Source organism: Meleagris gallopavo, chromosome 6, assembly GCF_905368555.1.
Source record: "Meleagris gallopavo chromosome 6, MGAL_WU_HG_1.1, whole genome shotgun sequence".
Taxonomy (NCBI): Eukaryota; Metazoa; Chordata; class Aves; order Galliformes; family Phasianidae; genus Meleagris; species Meleagris gallopavo.
Window position 1 is genome coordinate 9016388 of NC_139409.1, and position 19966 is coordinate 9036353.

The window sequence follows — 19966 nt, forward strand, 5'->3', positions numbered from 1 at the left end:
TAATAGGATGAATCAAGAACAAAGTTAGGTTTAACCGGAAATAAACTAAATTTCATACTCTGTCAACAAAGGAACAACTTGGTTACTGCATCCCATTTTTTTTTCATGTAGGTGAGACTGCAGAATTGTACTAATTATGTACACAATCATGGCTGAAAAGTCTAACAAACAGGAATATAAGAGCTGGGAGAATTCATAATCAAAGAAATAAGTAAGCAGCTAAATAAATGTTCATCCAGCACCTGAATGTTCCAAACCACTAGGATCTTTCACTGCTTATCACCATATCTCAAATGTAACCTAGAATATATCAGGCCTCAAATATTTTCTTCCCTTTGGTTAAATCATTTTCACTTTTTTGGCCCTATCAAAATACGTATTTGGCAGAGTGTACAACACAAGCTTCTGTGAAAGTCTTTGTTAAGCCACATAGTATTATCATTCATTTTTCATTACAATAGCCCAAATATACAAGAGGTGAGGTCTACAGTCAAGAGCAATGACTTTTACTAACCCATGCTCAAGAATCAGATGAGATCTCAAGCAAAATAACTTCTCCATTTGTCCTAGTTCTATTAGCTGGCCTTAAAAACATATAGGAGCTCCTTGAGGCTATGGCTCCAGTACATACAACAACCTTATTATTACAACATGGACCAATAGTGTATTTGACAGGGGACAATGTTTTGTATTTCAAACATCCAGAAGTACTTTCTTTGTCCATTGACCACATGTAAGATAACAATTTATTTAACAGTAAGTGCTTGAAAAGAAGTGGGCTGAACAGAAACTGGAGATGTTGCTTTTACAGCTGACCTTGAAGCCAGCTGGAATTCATTCACTTATTGGAACTGAGTAAAATACATGGAGATATTCCATCGGCATGCATAATATTGTTGAATTCTGAGTAAAAAGTTGTACTGCATGTGGCTGCCACAGTCTGTGCCAGTCCTGGTTCTCCTGTTATTTACCAGAAAAGAAGTCCTGGGGATAGCATAAACACAAGCCTTCCTCTCGCCTCAGGTCAGGACACAGCCTGAGGTGCACATTCCTCCTGCAGCTCTTGAGTTTACACATCCTTGAAAATCTCAACTAGTTAAATCCGAGTCAGTGAAGGAGAGATGCTGGCTTTCATTTTCTGATGTCGTTACCTATGTTTTTATCAAATATCAAATGCCTGCAGCTTTGACCCTGAGAATCTCACCGAGCACCACTGCTGATACCTCTTCAGGACCGGGACTAGTAATAATGTGAATAAAGTTATACAAAGAACCTCAAAAATGATGGCAAGGTAAGTTTTTCATCTGATAAAACCCAGAAATGTTATAAAAAGGAAAATAAGTATTAAAAAAAAAAAAAGTTAAGATTTCTTCAGTATATTACAAGTTATTCATTGTCCTTAATACTGAGAATAATGTAATCACTAGAAAAAGGTATTTGTCTAGCTATGCGAGTATTCACCACTAGCAAAATTACTTAAATGAAAAGGGAAAAAAAAGATAACTGTGTACACAAAATTAGCACGAGAATTAGCAATCAACTGTAGTTCATACAATGTTCTTAGCAGATAGCATCATCTTTATTAATAAATGATGAACTGCTTAGTGGAGTTTTTGCTTAGTGATATCACCATAATAACAAACACATGTTTTATTTATATTTCGAGTTACATCCAAAATATGCAAGCCATTCACTGACAGATTCTCTCTAACATCTGAAGACTCTTTACCCCAGATTTAAACTTTCATTGATCTAGATAAGATAGTACTCCATCAAAACTAAGGGGAATAATGCAACGACTTCAGTCGCTGCGCATGATGACTTCAGTTGCTGCACTCATCTTTGGGGATTTTCTTTCTGTGATACAACAAAGCAAAAAACTGCATTTCTTAAAGCCAGCTGCACTTTCCTCATAAGGATGGTATTTTTTTCTCTGTGGGATACAGTGCTATTTGTGCAGCAGATTGTATTTTGACAGATGTAACTGTATCATAAAAAGGCCCTTAGCACTACCAGACTGGTAGCTCACAAACGCTCATGAGCTCCAGGATTTCATTAAAACCAAACAACAACAACAACAAAAGAACTCCCCCCCCCCCCCAAAAAAAAACCAAAAAACAAAACAACAAAAAAACCCCCAACAATTAAAATGTTTTTGAGAGTGCAAAATGCCTCCAAACTACTTACCTCCCCCACGCCAGTCTGCAGAATTCTCAGCCCAGTTGTTTTTTCAAGCTTCTCTTTGTTCATGGCTACAAGGAAAATCAAGATTGAAAGAGTTATGGGAAAGCTGAAATGTGCATAATTTTGCAGCACATGTAGTGTAACCAGCCTCCCTTCCTATCCTCCATCAATAAATTCATGACTTTTGCCATCTATGGAATATTTTTCCCTGATAGTCACTCTGCTATTCAGTGTTTTAAATGCATAAACGTACCATTAATTGTTCGCTTTTCGTGAAAAAGAGAACCAAACTAATTCTTGCTCCCTTGTATACAGAACATGACACATTTAATACATGCACAGTGCTTCTGGGAAGTTCTCTTTGGTAGAATCTTCCCACTGTCTTTCTTGAAGCAAGGAGCAGTGTGGCATCTTGTCACTGCAGCAGCACTGTCACCACATATGATATTTCAGAATAAATTACAGTTTTACCTAGCAGGGAAGATAAATAGTTTATCTCAAAACATCAGGATGCAGTGCACAGTATTTTCCTTTCTAAAATTGAGATTTTTTTCCTATTTATCAGTTTCTGGATCAGTAAAAGCACTCAAAAATAATCAGAAATAAAACAGCTTTAAAAAAAAATAAATATATATGAGTAGTAATAACTGAGACTAGGTTATACTTATAACCTAGAAATGTCCTGTGCATGGACTTGAGCACTACCATTGCCCAAACTAAACAAGGATGAGATCATTCAGAGCTGAGGGTATAGGGTAAGGTCACCTTGTTTTGGGCAGGAAGATGTTAACCATTCAGATGCATACTATTCAATTGGATTCATGGCCAAAAAACAGACACCCATCCTGTTTTATTTGTTAATAGAAACGAAATCTTATAGCCTTATTAAACTCTTCTCTCTTAGTTGTCTAGTCATTGACTATCTAATCCAAGTGAGTCATGTAGGTTCTCTCTGCAGTCAATGGGAAGATATGAACATTTAACACTATGAGTCATCCCACACAGTTTACACACATCAGGAGGCACCTCTCTCTTTCCTCTGATTACAAGGATTACTGGGATAGACTCGGCTTCTCAATTTAAGAAAGCTGAAGGAAGTATTGCTACCAGAAAGCATAAGAAGTGTGCCAGAACATACTATAAACAGTAAATTTACATAAAAATGCTGAAAAGAATTCATATATTTTTCCTTCATTTTGGAAAAATACAATTTAATTGCAGCTGTTTGAAACATTCAGGACAGTTCACATCATAGCAAACAGTTCTTAGGAGCAATGTTATTGTGAGACGATGCTTTCTTTAGTTAGTCCAAAGTAGAACATAAATGACTCACATTTATTTCAGAGGTGAGTTGTATCATTAGGGCTCATTTTCACCTCATATATCCAAAATGCGGAATTATTTTTCTAAGTATTTGTATGTGCAAAGAATCAAAAAGTAAAAATGTAAGCAAACCTAATACAGAGAAATTTTTCTACCTCCAGCAAGATATTAATTTGTGCATGATGTAAATGGAGAGGAAAGCTCAGTCCATCTTTTAGACCCAGCTGTTTTGCTGATAAGAACACAGAATCCCCAGCATAAACATGTGGTTTGCTGGATCACAGCCTAAAAAACACACACAATACTCACATACATACTACTTAGACCATGCTTTACACATTAACAATGTATGTTTTTATTACACTCAGAGTCATTGGAACTGCAAAAGGATGGTTTGCCTGGATCACATGATTTGAGGCTATATTTATATAAGTTGTACAATATGAATTTCCAAAAAGTAAACCTTTGCAAACAAGCTTGATTTTCAGCCTTGAGATGGACTCTGGATTGTGTTGCTTTATGGATGGCAGATAATTTGCCACACTGACGTTTTCCCTTTTGGATTGTGCCCTGCTAGCACACTGATAGAATCATGCTCAGCACATACATTAAAGACATTTATATCAAATGCAAAAATTTAAAAGATTAAAAAGAACTGGAAACCCTATGGCCTCCTTCAGAAAAACTGCACCAGATGATTCTTTGGTAGCTTGGGGCAAATACAGCTGTGCAGCAGAGTGGCTGTAAAATAAATGAGGTACAAGTAAACAAAAGGCTAAATCCTACTACGTACTTTTATACTGCAAGAAAAGTTAACAGGAAATATTTGGTCTGCTGAATCACTGAATTTTGTATTCACTGCTACATATTTTACCAATCTCTTCTTTATAGGTTTCCTGCAGACTTTAGTTTTTGAAGCTTTGAGATATATATATACATAAGGTGTACTTAACACACCCTTCCCTCTTGATATTGGCTAAAATAAAAAGGACAGCTCTGACAGCTGTGCTAACCTAAACCTTGCCAAAATAGAGAGGCATGAAGGCATGCTGTTACTGATCAAAAAAGAACCTGAAAAGGGTGAAGCTCAGGAACTGTCAGACCACAGAGAGAGATACAGCCAAACATCTCCAGCATCTTCACTCCCAGTGTGTAACAGGAGCATATTTTAACTACACTTGAACGTCACAAACAGTTTAGAAAAGTCAAAAATTCAGTCAAAAACAATGGTTCCAAGCCTATAGCATCAACCACATATCAAGAAACTGCTTGAAGTTACTGAACATTGATATAACTTCTTAATTCTTTCTATCTATCATTGCAATTAAGAATGTCAAACATAGTCAGTAGGCTATTGTTACATGAGGAAAAAGTGGTGGGAAAATAAATTCAGTTCCTTGAAAACTGGCCTACGTTTTAAAGGGTATTTTACTGTGCTACCTACTAGTTTTCACTCCAGTAGAAATATTCAGCAGATAATATTTCTGATGCAGAATTTATGGACTAGAAATAATAATTTTGTGTAACGTGGTATGTTGCACAAAGTTGATTTGTTTCAACCTTGGCTTAATGTCCTGAAATACTAATGGAGGACTCACAAACTAGTGTCCTTCTATGATGGATTGACTGCAATAGCCAAAAAGGGAAGGCCAACAGATATCATCTACCTGGAGTCCTGGAAGGCCCATGGTCCCACACCATATCGTTATCTCTATACTGGGGAAGTATAGATTTGAAGGACTATATGGTGAATAAGGAACTGACTTGGAGAGCTCATTGAGAGCAGCCCTGAGGAAAAGGACTCAGGAATTCTGGTGCGTAAAAAGCTTGATGCAAGCCAGCAGTGTGTCCTGGAAGGCCAATTGTATCCTGGACTGCATCAAAAGAGGGGTGGCCAGCAGGGTGAGGTAGGAGATTGTTTTCCTCTATTCTGCCCTTGTGAGGCCCCATATAGAATATTGCATCTAGATCAGAAGCCACACCACAAGAAAGACATAGAGCTGCTGGAGAGGGTCCAGAGGAGGGCCGTGAAGATGGGCATAGGTCTGGAGAAGATAAGGCTTTGGGGACATCTTATAGTAGCCTTCCAGTACCTAAAGAAAAGCTGGAGAGAGACTATTTAAACAGGAAGATATGGTAGGACCTTTTAAACTTAAAGATTATAGATTTAGGTTAGAAAAAGTTTTTAAGTATGAGGCACTGAGGCAATGGAATTGGTTGCCCAGAGAAGCTGTGGATGCCCTATCCCTGGAGGGGTTCAAGGCCAGGTTGAATGAAGTCTGGGCAACCTGATGTAATAGGTGGCAACTCTGCCAATGGCAGATGCATTAGAAATAGATGATCTTTAAGGTCCCTTGAATCCAAGCCATTCTATGATAGAAAAAACAGCTACTCCAAAAAAAAACCAAACCAAACCAAACCAAACCAAACAAAAAACCAGAAAAACAACTCTCAAATAAATAAACAAATAAAACCAATTCCATTTGCAATGTATAAATCCCATTTTTTAATCTCCCACTGAAACAAAAAGAGCCTCCAAACACACAAAAAAGGAGGCTTTTAAATTAAATTCATTAGATGAAGGATATGCAAATTACCTGGAGGAGCAGAGCCCTATAATGTTCTCAAAATTCTGCAATAGCCTATTTAATTAGTATTTTAATTTATCAGAATAATTCTTTGCACTTGACAATTTATGCAGTATCCCATATAATTAAGCACGTAGCTACACTGGAATAATTTTGCCTTCTCTCTGTATACCAGTTATTTTAACCTGAAAGAATCTGTGGAAGTCTCTTCTGTGATCTAAATTACAATGGGGACAACTTAATGGCTTTGCTCTATTAGGGAGCACGGTGAGGGTGTTACTGAGTGTTTCAGGGTAGCGACTGTCACTATTTGTCTTCACCAACCAGAGGGAAGTCTGACGTGTTTCCCAAGGGCTAACATTTATTTCCTTCAGCAAAGTTATCTGCCAGTGGCATAGTCAGGAATTTGACTGCCTAGTTTTGTAGTCGGTAGGTTTGATCTCAGCTCACTGGTTATTAGGAGAAACAGGTTACAGAGAGTGTCAAGTAGAACTCCAGTCTCATTTTAACCCTTCTGGAAGAAGGAAGTCCTGAGAAATGAGTAGTTCACAAAGGTTTGATGTAAAGCAGGTTGCCAAGCATAACTATGCCCTCCAAAGTACTCATGGGAGCACATGTACACTGTACAAGTGCTGCAGGATTTACCCCCTCCATGGAAGAAACCACCCTAAATATGAAAAGTATTTGTCGGAAGTTGGTATCACTCACAAGGAAACCTTCTTTTTCTGCTATGTATCTGACTTTGAGGGTGTGTTTTATCTAATTAAACACAGAAGACAACAGTATTTACAGCCATATGATTCCCCTGACCTCTATTACATGCCCATTTCAGAATGAGTCAATTCATGCCCTGGACTCACTAACGATATTGACTGAACCTCCAGTCAATAAAACGATGGAAGGCAATTAATTCAGATTTACTGTCCAATGAATTGTACACCAACGATTCTCTTCACAACTGTTGTTGCAAAGCCCCTTTCACAAAGACAAATTCAGAAGAATTTCACCTATTTTCCTGTCTTTGAGGAAAGGAAAGGGAAATGGAGGAAGGGAAATTCAGAGAAATGGTATTTATTATGCTTTTAATTTTTTAACAGATTTCACAAATCTAACACAAGCAAACATTGCATTTATTTCTATCAAGTGCTTCGGATTATATGGAAAGTTTCTTTCTAGGATGAACCAGAAAGACTACTTTATGGTTGCACATGGGTGGCATACATACACAGCGCATAAAAAAATCTTTGTCTCTTGTAATTCAATGAAAATGGAACGTTTGGGCCCTCTCTCTGTTGAGAATTTTTAGAGTAAACCTGTTCTTGCACCTCCTGAAACTGCTGAGGTAGTCACAGAGCAGAGAAAAAACAGAGACAGCTCAGCACTGTCTAGGTCTTTCAGAATATTGGAGTATGTGGATATGTAATATAGGCTTTCCAACCTTGTGCACTTGGCTTTGCTAGAAATAATCAAAACACATTTCAATGAACTTGGAATTAGATACTTAGGTATCGCAATGTTCAGAAGAGTAGACTTTCTGGAATACAAGATAAAACCTCTTCCCCTTTAGCACACATCTCTGAATTCCTCTCGGCATTCCTTCCAGGGAATGCAGCCTGTGAATTTGTAACTCCTCTCCCTGGGCAGGAGTAGTACTGGGCGGCAAGTAAATAAGTCACGAAACACAACACAAGCATCCAAAGTGCTCCAGCTTGAAACAAAAATTACTAACTCACAAAGCCACATGCAAGGAGAGGAAAGTTCCCTCCGCTCAATTTTACAATTCAGTGAAGGAAAATTATACAGACTGCAGGGCAAAAGGCATTTTGTCTTCCATTCGCCAGTGGGTGATGAAGAGAGATTGTAGCTTCATGCGTAATTTCTAGTTAACTGGCAGCCAGGCCTGGATTGAAAATGGTTGCAGAGAAGTCAAAGCGACATATCTGTACTAGTGACAGCTTGCTAAATATTATGTCATATTCAATTTTCTAGTCATTTTTCAAATGATTTTAATTAGATATTGTTTCAATCTCACGTGCGTTAATTTAATTTCTGGTATCAACATTTCAGCTTTCAATCTGCTCAGATACAGTACCTTGCTGTCTGGAATAATTTAAAATATCGTTTGCATCTCTAGCGATTTTCAGGGCACACATCATTTACAACCCTCTCTAGCTAATAAAACTAGCAGATAAAAATTCAGGCCATACTCCCTGTGCCCCTTTAGATTTTCACAGATTTTGGTACAAGATAGCCAAATATACATGTACAGAATCAAGGACTTTCCATCTCTGATTCTCTTCAATTCTGTTAAAAATGCATGAGAAATAAGGAATTTGTCAGGCAAATAGCAGCACTACTAAGAGAAAAACTGGCCCATACCAGAGAATCTGAAAGTTGTATATTTTCAAAAACTCATTCACTAAAATGAAATCACTTTCTCTTCTCTAAAACATTTACCTCTCATGTCCCCAAAGTCCCACAGTCAGAAAATATTGAAGAATAGGGCTGCAAGCGTCTGATACATCAAGACCTCTCACGGCTCTCTGTTTGCATAGATTAGACACACATATTTTAAGCATATTCTTTCTGCCTGACTGCTTGTATTGATTTATTTTTACTGACTTAATAAATAGCTGCTCAATTGTATGTTTTCTCCTAACTGTCCTTTAAAATCAGCACAATGCTATTTTAAAATATGATATTTAAATTGTAGCAAAGGAGTGTGGAATATATTAGATAACATTTTTGCATTTCTCTGGAGGATTTATGTTAATAGTAGGATCCCTCCCTATGAACATTGCCTGTCTCAATTAAAACGTCAGTTGAGGCTCACTTGTTAGACAAGAGCAAACATGTATTGTCAGAGATTGAATTATCCCATCGTGAGATAGGCATCATTTCCTCATCATATATAAACACACATGATGAATATATATGGTCATATGAGATATTTTTCCACAGGCAAATAAATATATATATAAGCTCCAAAATACTTCAGCAGTAAAACACTCCTACAAACATCTCAGCTACAGAGAGGAATTTTTTAGGTGCAGTGTCAATGTGATGGTTCTATCCTGGAAATACGAACAACACTACTTCATATGAATTAAAACTGTAGGAATGAAAACCATTTATTTGTTCTTAATACTTTCCTGCAGAGCTTCAGAAACCCATTTTCAAAACTATTTTCTTAAATCATTTAAGGAAGTCCACGTCCATCAACTGCAGAGAACCGAGAACTGATAATGAAAAATAGCCATGCTTTAGTTGTGTATGTCTTACAATTGAGAATATACTTCAATGACTTATTAACTTTTTAATACTGTTAACCACTGCAGTTGTAATAATTCAATCCTGCACATTTCTTTATGCTCTGTATGGCACATGTATGTGTAACAATTTGCCTGCATACTTAAAACACTTATATTTATAGCTGAAGATGTACCAATTCAGCCAATGTTAGCAGAAATGGATGAAAAGAAGTGTTAGTCCACTCTTCACATCAACTTTTCTTCAGATAAAAATTCCTTGACACATTTCAGCCCCATAAAAGTAATTGAGATAGAACAACCTGCAGCAAGCTGAGCAGAAGCCCGAGTAGAATATGCTCAAGTAAACAACTGCAGCGTGAGCAGACAATTTTTCTCAGCAAACTCCCTTCTGAGATGATTGATAATGTCTATACTAACTTTTTAATTGTATTTCTGGGGAGTCCCAGTCAGCTTAACACTGAACTTCACCATCATATGTTCAGTCTTAACTTTTACAAATTAGAAAGCAAGATTCGTCGTCCCACGGGATGGAGGGTAAGAATGACCATCTGGATTTCTCTCAGCCATTCTCAGTGTGGGGAAGGCTTTGCCTCCTCACCTTCACAACACTGAAGGAGTTTCACACAAGGAGCTTAAAACCAGAGTTTCTTCTCTTTCCTTTTAAACAATCAGCACCATGGAATAGAATTGTAGAACACTACACTTTTTCTGTTTAAGATTTTAACAGATTGTTTTCATTTTCTTTTGATAAAATACTACAAAAAATACGTAAAACAGATAATTGCAGTCAGCTTCTCAAGGTTAGCTACATATTCTGGAGTTCCATATCTGCTTTTTGCTTCTATTTGTATATTTTCTCTTTCCATATTCCTCATTTTAGTCCCTCAGGACTGCATCTCCCTTCTCTGTTTTATTGTTTTCATAGAAGAGTTCTCTGTCCTCTTTACAAACACAAACAGCTATGTAAGATCAGTCCCTTGTCCTTTTAGCATTTTAGAAGTGGAAAAAATTAGAAGCTTCTATGGTCAACTCTATCTAATAGAAACAAATATATTTACTTACTTCCAGCCCAGAAAGAGTAATATCTAAAATAATTCTCTCTCATGTTTTCTCTTTTCTAAAAATACTAATTGGGGATGGGAGAGAAACAGGTAGTGTTTCAGAAGCTGGTACTGGTGATGTTTATAGTTTCACAGAAAATAAGGGAATAGTTACCTGGACTTTAACTGAGTGAGAACAACCGTTTACAAGGGTGGATAGAGATAGGAAAGGGGGGAATGGTTTTAAACTAAGACAGAAGGGGTTTAGGTTAGATATTAGGAGGAAGTTTTTCACACAGAGGGTGGTGAGGCACTGGAACAGGTTGCCCAAGGAGGTTGTGGATGCCCCATCCCTGCAGGCATTCAAGGCCAGGCTGGAGGTGGTTCTGGGCAGCCTGGTCTGGTGGTTGGTGACCCTGCACATTATCAGGGGGTTGAAACTAGATGATCACTGTGGTCCTTTTCAACCCAGGCCATTCTATGATTCTGATTCTATGTATGTGTGTTTTCATTGGAACGGATGATGCGTTACTAAGGTGAGGCAAAGGACTAGACCGCCCTTCCAGCAGCTGACCAACTACATTTTTAACATTTCTACTATGTTTCAACAGGAAACAACTGAAAGGATTCAGGAAAAGAAAATGGAGAACAGTCATTCCTCCCTTAGAGCAGGGATCCACTCTGTCTGAAGGCTCCCTTGGAAAGTACACTGAGCTTTTTTGATATTACAATACGTAATACTTAGAACTACATAGGTTGGCTTCTAACTATTAAGTCTCATCATTGTTAAGCTGTTAGGTTTCTCCTATTTACATCACTTAGAGACTTCTCATGGAAACAGCCTGAAATGCATGATTTATTCTTACTCTTACTTAAAATCTGTTGAAATTTTTAGACAGATGTTGTAGCATGTTTGCACTAGTATATGAAAAATTTAAGAGGCATTACCACTAATTCACAGCATGCCAAACTGTCACTATTTTTAATAAATACACATTCAATAACTGTCATTTTTTTCCAGTTATTTCCTCAACTTCCACAGTTAATAAAACAGTACCCTTTAGGTTCATTTCTTTAATGATCCAAAACACAACTACAAGCCATGCTATTTGTTATTCATCTGCAACTACACTTAATGTCATCCTCATGGCACAAATGTAACAAGACTGAGTTGGAAAAACATTAGCAATATTTCAACTGACTGGTTCACTAAATCATGAATAACACAGCTAATGCACAAGGTCATTCACTAACAAAATCTATTTGCCATGCCCTCAGAATAAAATGAAAATATTTATTACGGCGGAAGCCACTAGTAACAGGAGCCACAATAAAGCTTTCAGGTGGAAGTGGACAGGGATGATGTCAACTTGCCTATTGTTTCTCATAATGATTTTTCACAATGAAAATTTGGAAAGCTACTTCAGTAACCTTAAAAGAAGTTATTTGAAAAAGAAATTCAGCAAACTACAGAAGATTCAGTGAAACCTGCGTATAATTCAGAAACACAAGCTCAGTGTTTTTAAAAGAATACCAACTTTGACCACATCATAAAAAGTAAAATAAAATCATGTTTTGTCCAGAATGAGGAAATGCAAAATAAGGATGATAGATGTTCTTCTACAGGAATGACTGAGTTCCAAGTGCATTTATAGATTTCCATACGCATGTGTGAGGACAGGTGTGCATATTTGATGAGAATGATGAGAAAAAGGATTTAACAGAGAAGACCTACATGCGTGAAGAATGGTTACCTTGCAGACTGTGGGGACAGCTGTAAGGGAAAGGTTACAGTTCCTACTGTCAGTCTCAGAAGACTTTGGCACTTATTCAGTAGCTACCAGAAGTACAAACTCAACACACTGAAACCCAAACGAGTCCTTCTAAATGCTTTATTTCTCCCACTGGAAAGACGGAAAGGATTGCTGAAGCCATACGCAAAGTAATTATTATTATAAATCATTGTATCATATGCAAATTCTTCTCATTGCCAGCACCCTTGAGTGTATGGTACTGTGCAAGCACAGAGCAAACAGGTGGACCTCATATCTACCAAACAAATGGTGACAGTGAATAGCTATAGATAGGAGTAAAGATAGCACAGAATTAATATTAGCCAACCGACAGCAGAACACCAAAGCAACATCCATTCACACAGTGCTCTTCCTCTTATTTTCTGGCATGGGAAATGATGTGATTAGCTAAGCCTTATAAATCCTTTAAAAGCTGCAGCACTTTTCCCGCTTCGCTGTTTAGAGGAGCAGAAGAGATTTATTGGCAGGGGTTAGAATAAGGAGAAATGGCAGGAAAGGGCATTCTGATCAGCTTTCCCAGAACTACTGGAAGCAAAGGCAAAGCTTTCCTTTTCTGTAATTAGAGTGATGGAGAGGTCTCTATTTTGCGGTAGGCTTAACCCAGTGCTTATTGGCATGAGTTTCTGCTGGCATTGTCTCTCCTTTAACAGTGCTGTGAAAACATTTTTACAGACTTCTTTCCAAAGTGTAAAAAGGATACCTGGTCTGCCCTGCTCTCTGTGGTTCCAGTTCAATCCTAGGAAGTTACCGATCAGATTGGAGACCCCTCCTTGGGCAAAATGACATTCTGCATTTCTGAGCTCTGTTCACTTTGTGGAGGAATCCTACATTCAGAAAGAAAAGCATTTCTGCCATGTTGCTTTCTGAAAATAAATCATTAAGAAACTGCAGAAATACTGGAACTGAAGCAGATTAACTGACAGGTGGGAGGTTGTGGGTTCTTTCTCAGGAGTTAGCCCTGCTGGTGCCCTTAAAATGCCAGCGATACGCTCTTGTGTGTAAGCCCTCATCCTTTTGGCAAAATGTGCATCACTGGCAATAAGTCTTCCATTCGTACCAGCTGAGCTTCCCTGGCAAACATTGACTGACGGGGTTTACAGACACCAGATCCAAAGCAGAGATAACCTCTGTCAAGGGTACGATAACCACTTTCATTGGCGCTGATGCATTCAAAAGAGGACATTGGCCCACAGCCTTTATGAGACTGTCAGACTTGTATGGATTATGCAATTTAACGCATAGAAATCATTACTGGATACAATTTACTATAAATGTAAATGAAATGCCTATCCGCTTTATGCATACCCGGGCATAGGTCACTATTAGAGTGTCAGCAATTTCTAGCAATTTCTGCAAGCTGTTTTCTGTGAAAATTAGCATCATAGGTTCTTTCTGGGGTGAAAACATATAGGAGAGCTAAAAGCTAGGTGAGATGCTTGCCCCATTTGGGCAGGCAGACTTCCTCCCATTGGGATAGGGTGTTGGCACACCTGGGATTGCAACCAGGTTCCCAAAACTTCCCCTGAATGCACCCCTGCTAGAAACCATCCATGAAAGTAGAATTTGCTCCTGGAAAAGAGAAGCAGATATCACAACGGCAGTGCAGATAATGACTTCCTCAGGAAATAATTTTGTGAGAAAATGCTGTGCATATTTCCTGACCTCTCTTTTGTAGACTGCCAAATCCATGACTGATTTCTAAAGGAAAGGATGCTCTTTAGAAAGCAATTTAAAATTCTTTTTATATATATTTATATCATACACCAGAGTCCTACAGTAATCTAAACTTATACAGCTAACATGCATGTCTCAACATAAGATATATACATATAGCTTATTCCACCTACTACTCTTCAAAAATGAATATGGAACAGCAGTATAAACATAAATTAAGTATGAGGTATACATCTCCCCCATTCGAGATGAATGTATATTATTATCCCTTGACCCTTTCTTAATGTTCCATTTTACCATGTTTCTAAAATATTTATACCATACAGGGTGTTAAATTATAGCAATTAAGACCATAGTATGGTTTTATTAATATTTCATCAAGAACATTTCATAATTTGAATTTCCCTGATGCCCTTCTGTTGCTTTGCTGTGCACTGTGGGGATGGAGGGCAGCTCTACTTTGTTCCTCTTCATCTTTGCAGAACTTTATCAGCATTCCACATTATTTAGCCAAATGTATTATTTTGCACCTACTGGTTTTTTTTTCTTTTTTTTTCTTTTTTTTTTTTTCCCACTCTGTGACCAACAATTTTGGGTCCTTTGTGTCCATTTCTGTGCCCTCAGTACAATAAAGTCATCAGGAAATTGGAGAGAGAGCAGAGAAGAGGCTGCAGTTTGAGTATGAGGAGAGCTGCGGTTTGTTCTGCTGGGTTTGGAGGAGGATAAATTAACTACTGCCATTTGATACCCAGGCACAACTGTAAAAAAGATGGAGCCAGACTTCTGCATAGATTCATACCAAGAAAACAGGAGTAAAGGGCACATCGTAAGTTGGATATAGGAAATGCTGGTTGGACAGAAGGAAGGAACTACTCACTGAAGCAGAGATGGTTAACATGGGAACAGGCTGTTCTGTGAGACTGTTGAATCTTTATTTTATGAGATTTCCAAAATTCAGGTGGAGCAAGGCCCTCAGAAGCCTAACTTTAGATTCAGTATCGCTTTCAACGGACATTGGGCTAATGGTCTCCATAGGCTCCCTTCCAATTTAAATTTGCCTATGAACATAAAGATAAACCTACTATCTTTTAAAGCAGTGGTTCTTCACATGAGAATGTATAATTCTATTGTGGTTTTTTTTTTTTTTTTTAGTGTGTGTGTATTTGTTGCTTTTTTTTTTTTTAAATACTGATAAACCCTTACTTCAAGTGGACTCTGCATGTTTTTATGAGGAAAGGTTGTGATTCTCAAGAGTGTCACCATCACTCAGTCCCGGATTCAACAACTCAATTTTATTTCTGGTTTAGTCTATTCTTACACTGCAAAGCACTACAGACATTTTCAGCTGATGAATCACAGCCCAAGAACACTGGAGTGGAGTGAAGAAAAGAAACACAGAAATTTGAGGAAATTCAAACTCCCAATTTCCCAGGACTTTCAATTAGCCTTGGCTATATTTTGCATTCTGAATTCCAAAGATGAATTCTTAATGCACTATTAAATATCTAGAAATCAGGCATTTAGTAAACAATTATTGTCTACTTTCTCTATAGCTGGTAGAGAGAAAGAGGCACTTCCAGACACACTTCATCCGCACTCAGATAAACAGAAGTATTATTCAGAAGTAGGTAAAGTTTCACTACCATTCCACGTGCAGCCACAATTTGCCAAAAGCAGTTCAGGGCTTGAAGCAAAGTAATAGCCAAAGATTCAAGGAAATGATTTGTGAGATACAGAAGGTGATCTCCCAATGTAAAGTGATGGACAGTGATGACTGACTTAACCTAGCAAAGAAATACAAGAGTTAAATGATAATTGTGAAATATTTCATTAATTTTAGAACACCAAGGATAGCTTTTATGAGGAGCAGATTACAGCATCTTATTTTTTGTTCTAAACCATTAAATTGCCCTTTTTTGTGTGCTGTAATTATGTTGCATTAAATACTTTTATGAATTGTTACATTCAGCACACAGCAGTCTGTCTTCAAAATAATGGAATGCTACAGTTATTATATTTCAATTTGGAAAAAGCAGCATTATGTGTATCATAGGGATCAATTTTCATTAATTTCTGATAATGCCCACAAAAAGCTTCCTCCCCCTCAAAGAATTTCCTGAACAAACAAAGCTGACACATGATGAGAAGGAACAAGTGCCAAAGGGCTATCCTGCAAGGATTTGTGTGGCCTGAGAATTTATACAAATGGAGGCACCAACAGAAAAGCACAGATCTCTATATTATATTGTCATGGAGAGGAAGAGTTGACGCTCCTTCAGGTAACACCGTGCCACATATGAAAAAAAATTCTGAGCAATTCTGAGCAATTAGTTTCACCAAAGGTTGAGTGAAAATTTGAACTTTCTGCTATCCTGCAACGAAGCTCTGAAAGAAAGAGGAAGGTTTTTTTTCACTTTTAGGATGGGTGAGAATATGAATGCAAGATAATTAACAGGTTGCTTCATCTCTGGTTTTTGATAGCTTAATTTGGTCTTCTGTAATTTTGTATCTGGACAACTCCTTGGGTCAAGTCGGGAATTTAATTCCCACAAAATCTCATCTATAATGGATAAGAGCACCAATTTCTTGTGAAACGGAGATATATGTAGGATGTAATTATACGTAAAGTGTATGCGTTCTGTGCGAACTATGTATGGTGCTGGTGTGGGATTTGCATATATTTGAATATTCATTAGATCTTCAATATCTTGTGAAACAAAATGCAATAAAGGAATGAACAGAAACAGAGATAACAACGAGAAGATGCATCTCTCATTTTCCTAATTTCACACTGTATAATGAGCAACCCATCTATTTTCTTCTTTAAACATATCAACAAGACATTTGATATTATAAATAATATTAAATAATGGACATCGATAGTGCATTATAAGTTTGCATTCGATCACAATCTTTAAATTAAATCCTAAGATATTCATGCTTAAACAATAATAATAGAAAATTAAGCTTTAAATATAGGACTGTCATGGAAATTGTATTAGTAAGTTATAGTTAGAATACTTTAATAACATTAACTTTTCTAAATCAAACTGCAAGCACTGTTGAAAATTCATTAGAAGGAATTGAAATTCCTTTATCATATCAATGATAATACTGCATTTGCATCATTCTTTAAAACTACTGTATTATCACCTATGCAATTTTATTATTGACTGGATCACATCTTAAAATTAGTACTTCAGGACCTATAGAGTTAAAGGAAAGTAGCGTTTTTTTACAGCCTAATACATCTGAAGGGAAAAGCACTCAGAGTATCTAAATATGTTTTTTATACACAGTTTGAACACCAGCTGTTCAAAGTGAAGTGCTCCCTTTGGTGTGGAACATGAACTACTTGGGATAGAAGAGCAGAGCAGCATCAAAGGAGGACCAACCATCTGATGCCACCAAATGCATGTATTGATTTCAGATTTTGAAAGCTCCCTTTACATTGAATATTTAGCAGATACAATGAAAGTTTGAACTGAGCCGTATTAGTTTAAACCCTGCTTTAACTAAAATGTAATCTCTGAGAAGGACACACAAGTTATACATATCATTATGCTTGTTATCAGCAAACAAGATAGTAATTCAGAGACAGATACATGTCACAGTGGGCTTCTGCACTGTGGACATTAAAAAAATACAAATGTTACATGCATTTATGATCCTCAATAGACTATGAGAAAGAAATGACTTTGAAACATCTTCTGTGGAGTAGGCTAATGATCTTTTTTAGCATCGTTACAGTTAGAATATTTAATCTATTTCTTTGCTACTGGTAATATTCTATACTAAATTTTAAGCATTAGAAAAGCTACAAAGCAATTAAATTGATTATTGGATTTAAGTTTCACTTTCATTGGGTCTTTTTTCACATTTCTTGTATTAATTATTAATTAATATTTACTTTCAAAAGACTCATGTTCCTTGTTTCATTTGTAATAAAATCAAGACTTCCTTGTCATATCCGAGATGCTGATTCCATTTTAAATCTAGGTGCTAGATAATAGCATTTGATAAGATGGTGAGAAGGATAACCACGAGTATCGTCCATAGAGTAGTTCAAGAGCCATGTAGATGTGGCAGTGAGGGACATGGCTGAGTGGGCATGGTGGGGATGGGATGATGGTTGGACTAGATGACCTTTGTGGTCTTTTCCAACCTTTCTGATTCTACGATTCTATTTACTATGCGGTATGTGGTATTCGGATTTCTTTCTCCAAACGTTACATCTCATTAAAACAAAATCAAGAGCCAACAAACCTAAAACATAGAAACCACGAAGCCTGGGAAAATGAAGCTGGTTTAGACACATCTGGCAATAGTTTCAAAACATCCTCCATGAACACCTTCCTCATTTTTAGCCATAAACACCTTCCATAACAGATCCAAACGAGCTGCTGATCTGCTGACAGAAGGTGATGTTTGTTATATCACTAAGCCTTCTTAATCCAGAGTAGACCTGGAATAAGTTTTCCAAATTAATCATTTATTTATCACAAAAGTTACTTTTTTCATGATATCAAAATAATAATTCTCTTTGCACCAACTGAAAATGCATCAGGACAAGAGGGAACATTGCACATACATTCAACAGGTATTTTGGAGAATGAGAGACAGCGGTTTTATGAGAAATGAGAATAAAACAAGTAGAAAAATATTTTTTGCTTCAGTTGCTACCTTTGCTTCAAACTTATTTTAAAATACCTTTTTCTTATGAACATAATTCTTGCCATTGTTTATATAATTTGCATCTGATACATACATAGGTAAGCTCCATGGCAAAGTCTGGAGTGTATGCCTGGGGATACCTAGGGAGTTATTAGCAATAGTTGCATCTAGTATACTTTTCATGGAAATTATTACTGTAGAGCAGAATATGCATTGGTGCCCAAGCTGCCAAGGTGAACTTCCACATCTTGGCATGCTCTGCCCTCCCTGGGCCTGGCAGAGACAGGGGACAGCAGGACATATGCCCCAGCCTGTTGATCTGCCACGGAAATGATAGCTTTTGGTAGAATAAATGAGTAGCAGCCATACACAACACTTTAAGTCTTGCAGCTAAAGCTATTTGAGCATATCTACCTGAGTCCTGCAGCTGACTCCATCCCATGTGCCTCTCCGTACAACCCAATTAGGAATTCAACCCTGGATAAAGGATATTTTCCCTACTGAGCGCGCATTTTTTGTTTTGCTATTTTATTTGAACATGTCCTAACCAGGCAGTGTTGGATACCTGCCTGACGAGGGTAAAGGCGACTGATTAATTTGTGGTTATAATAGTACATTTAATTACACCAGATTATTTTACGTGTTGGTAAATTCTCTCCAAACAGATTTGCTTTTTTAGATCTAATTGGTCTAACACTTTCTTTTTTTCTTTCTTTTTTTTTTTTTTTTCCTTACTCAGAATTTGATTCAGGAATAAATCTTGATGTGAGACCACAACGGTTGTTTTGCTCCTCACTGAATTCACTGCCATGCTCCATAGGGTACTGCCAAATGAGGAACTTACCCTGTCGATTTTACAGGGTCGCATTTTCATAGCGGTTCAGTTCCATACATTTGAAATTTAACTGCTGTGCATCAATTACAGTTGGACATAAAAGTAAACAGAGCTGCTTCTGTCTTGCGAATCACATAACATAAACATATACCCTTTATATTACCCATGTTAGTAAAAGTCTGTCTTCTGTACAAGATACATGGCACAGTGGGCTTCTACACTATGGACGTTAAAAAGGCTGTGAAGAAGGAAGACAGAAGTGATTTGCCCAAATCATGCAGTAGCCTATCACCAGCACTGGAAATTCAATTCTGTCCTGAAGCCAGACTTAGTGACACTACATTACATCTTATGGTTCAGCACTGAAAAATATCTAAATACTGATTATTTAACGTATTCAAAACAGTTTGTAACTAAACATTACTGTTGGGAGGGGGTTTAATATGAAAGAAATACATGAAAAAGAAAAATTATAGAGCTAAATAAATCATCTGGACTAAATACCTCTATTTACCCTTAGCTAACTGACTTTTCCTGATGAAAGGTAAATAAAATTCTTCTG

General features: G+C 37.2%; 1 protein-coding gene across 2 annotated transcripts in view; it reads right to left on the reverse strand.

Annotated features, from left to right (window-relative positions):
- PTPRN2 (protein tyrosine phosphatase receptor type N2) overlaps window positions 1-19966 on the reverse strand; it is a 622129-nt gene that overhangs the window by 224541 nt on the left and 377622 nt on the right. For both annotated transcript variants that reach the window (XM_085227026.1, XM_085227025.1), the window contains exon 12: window positions 2188-2252. In XM_085227026.1, the coding sequence (XP_085083152.1) occupies window positions 2188-2252 (65 nt within the window). The remainder of the gene's footprint in view (window positions 1-2187; window positions 2253-19966) is intronic.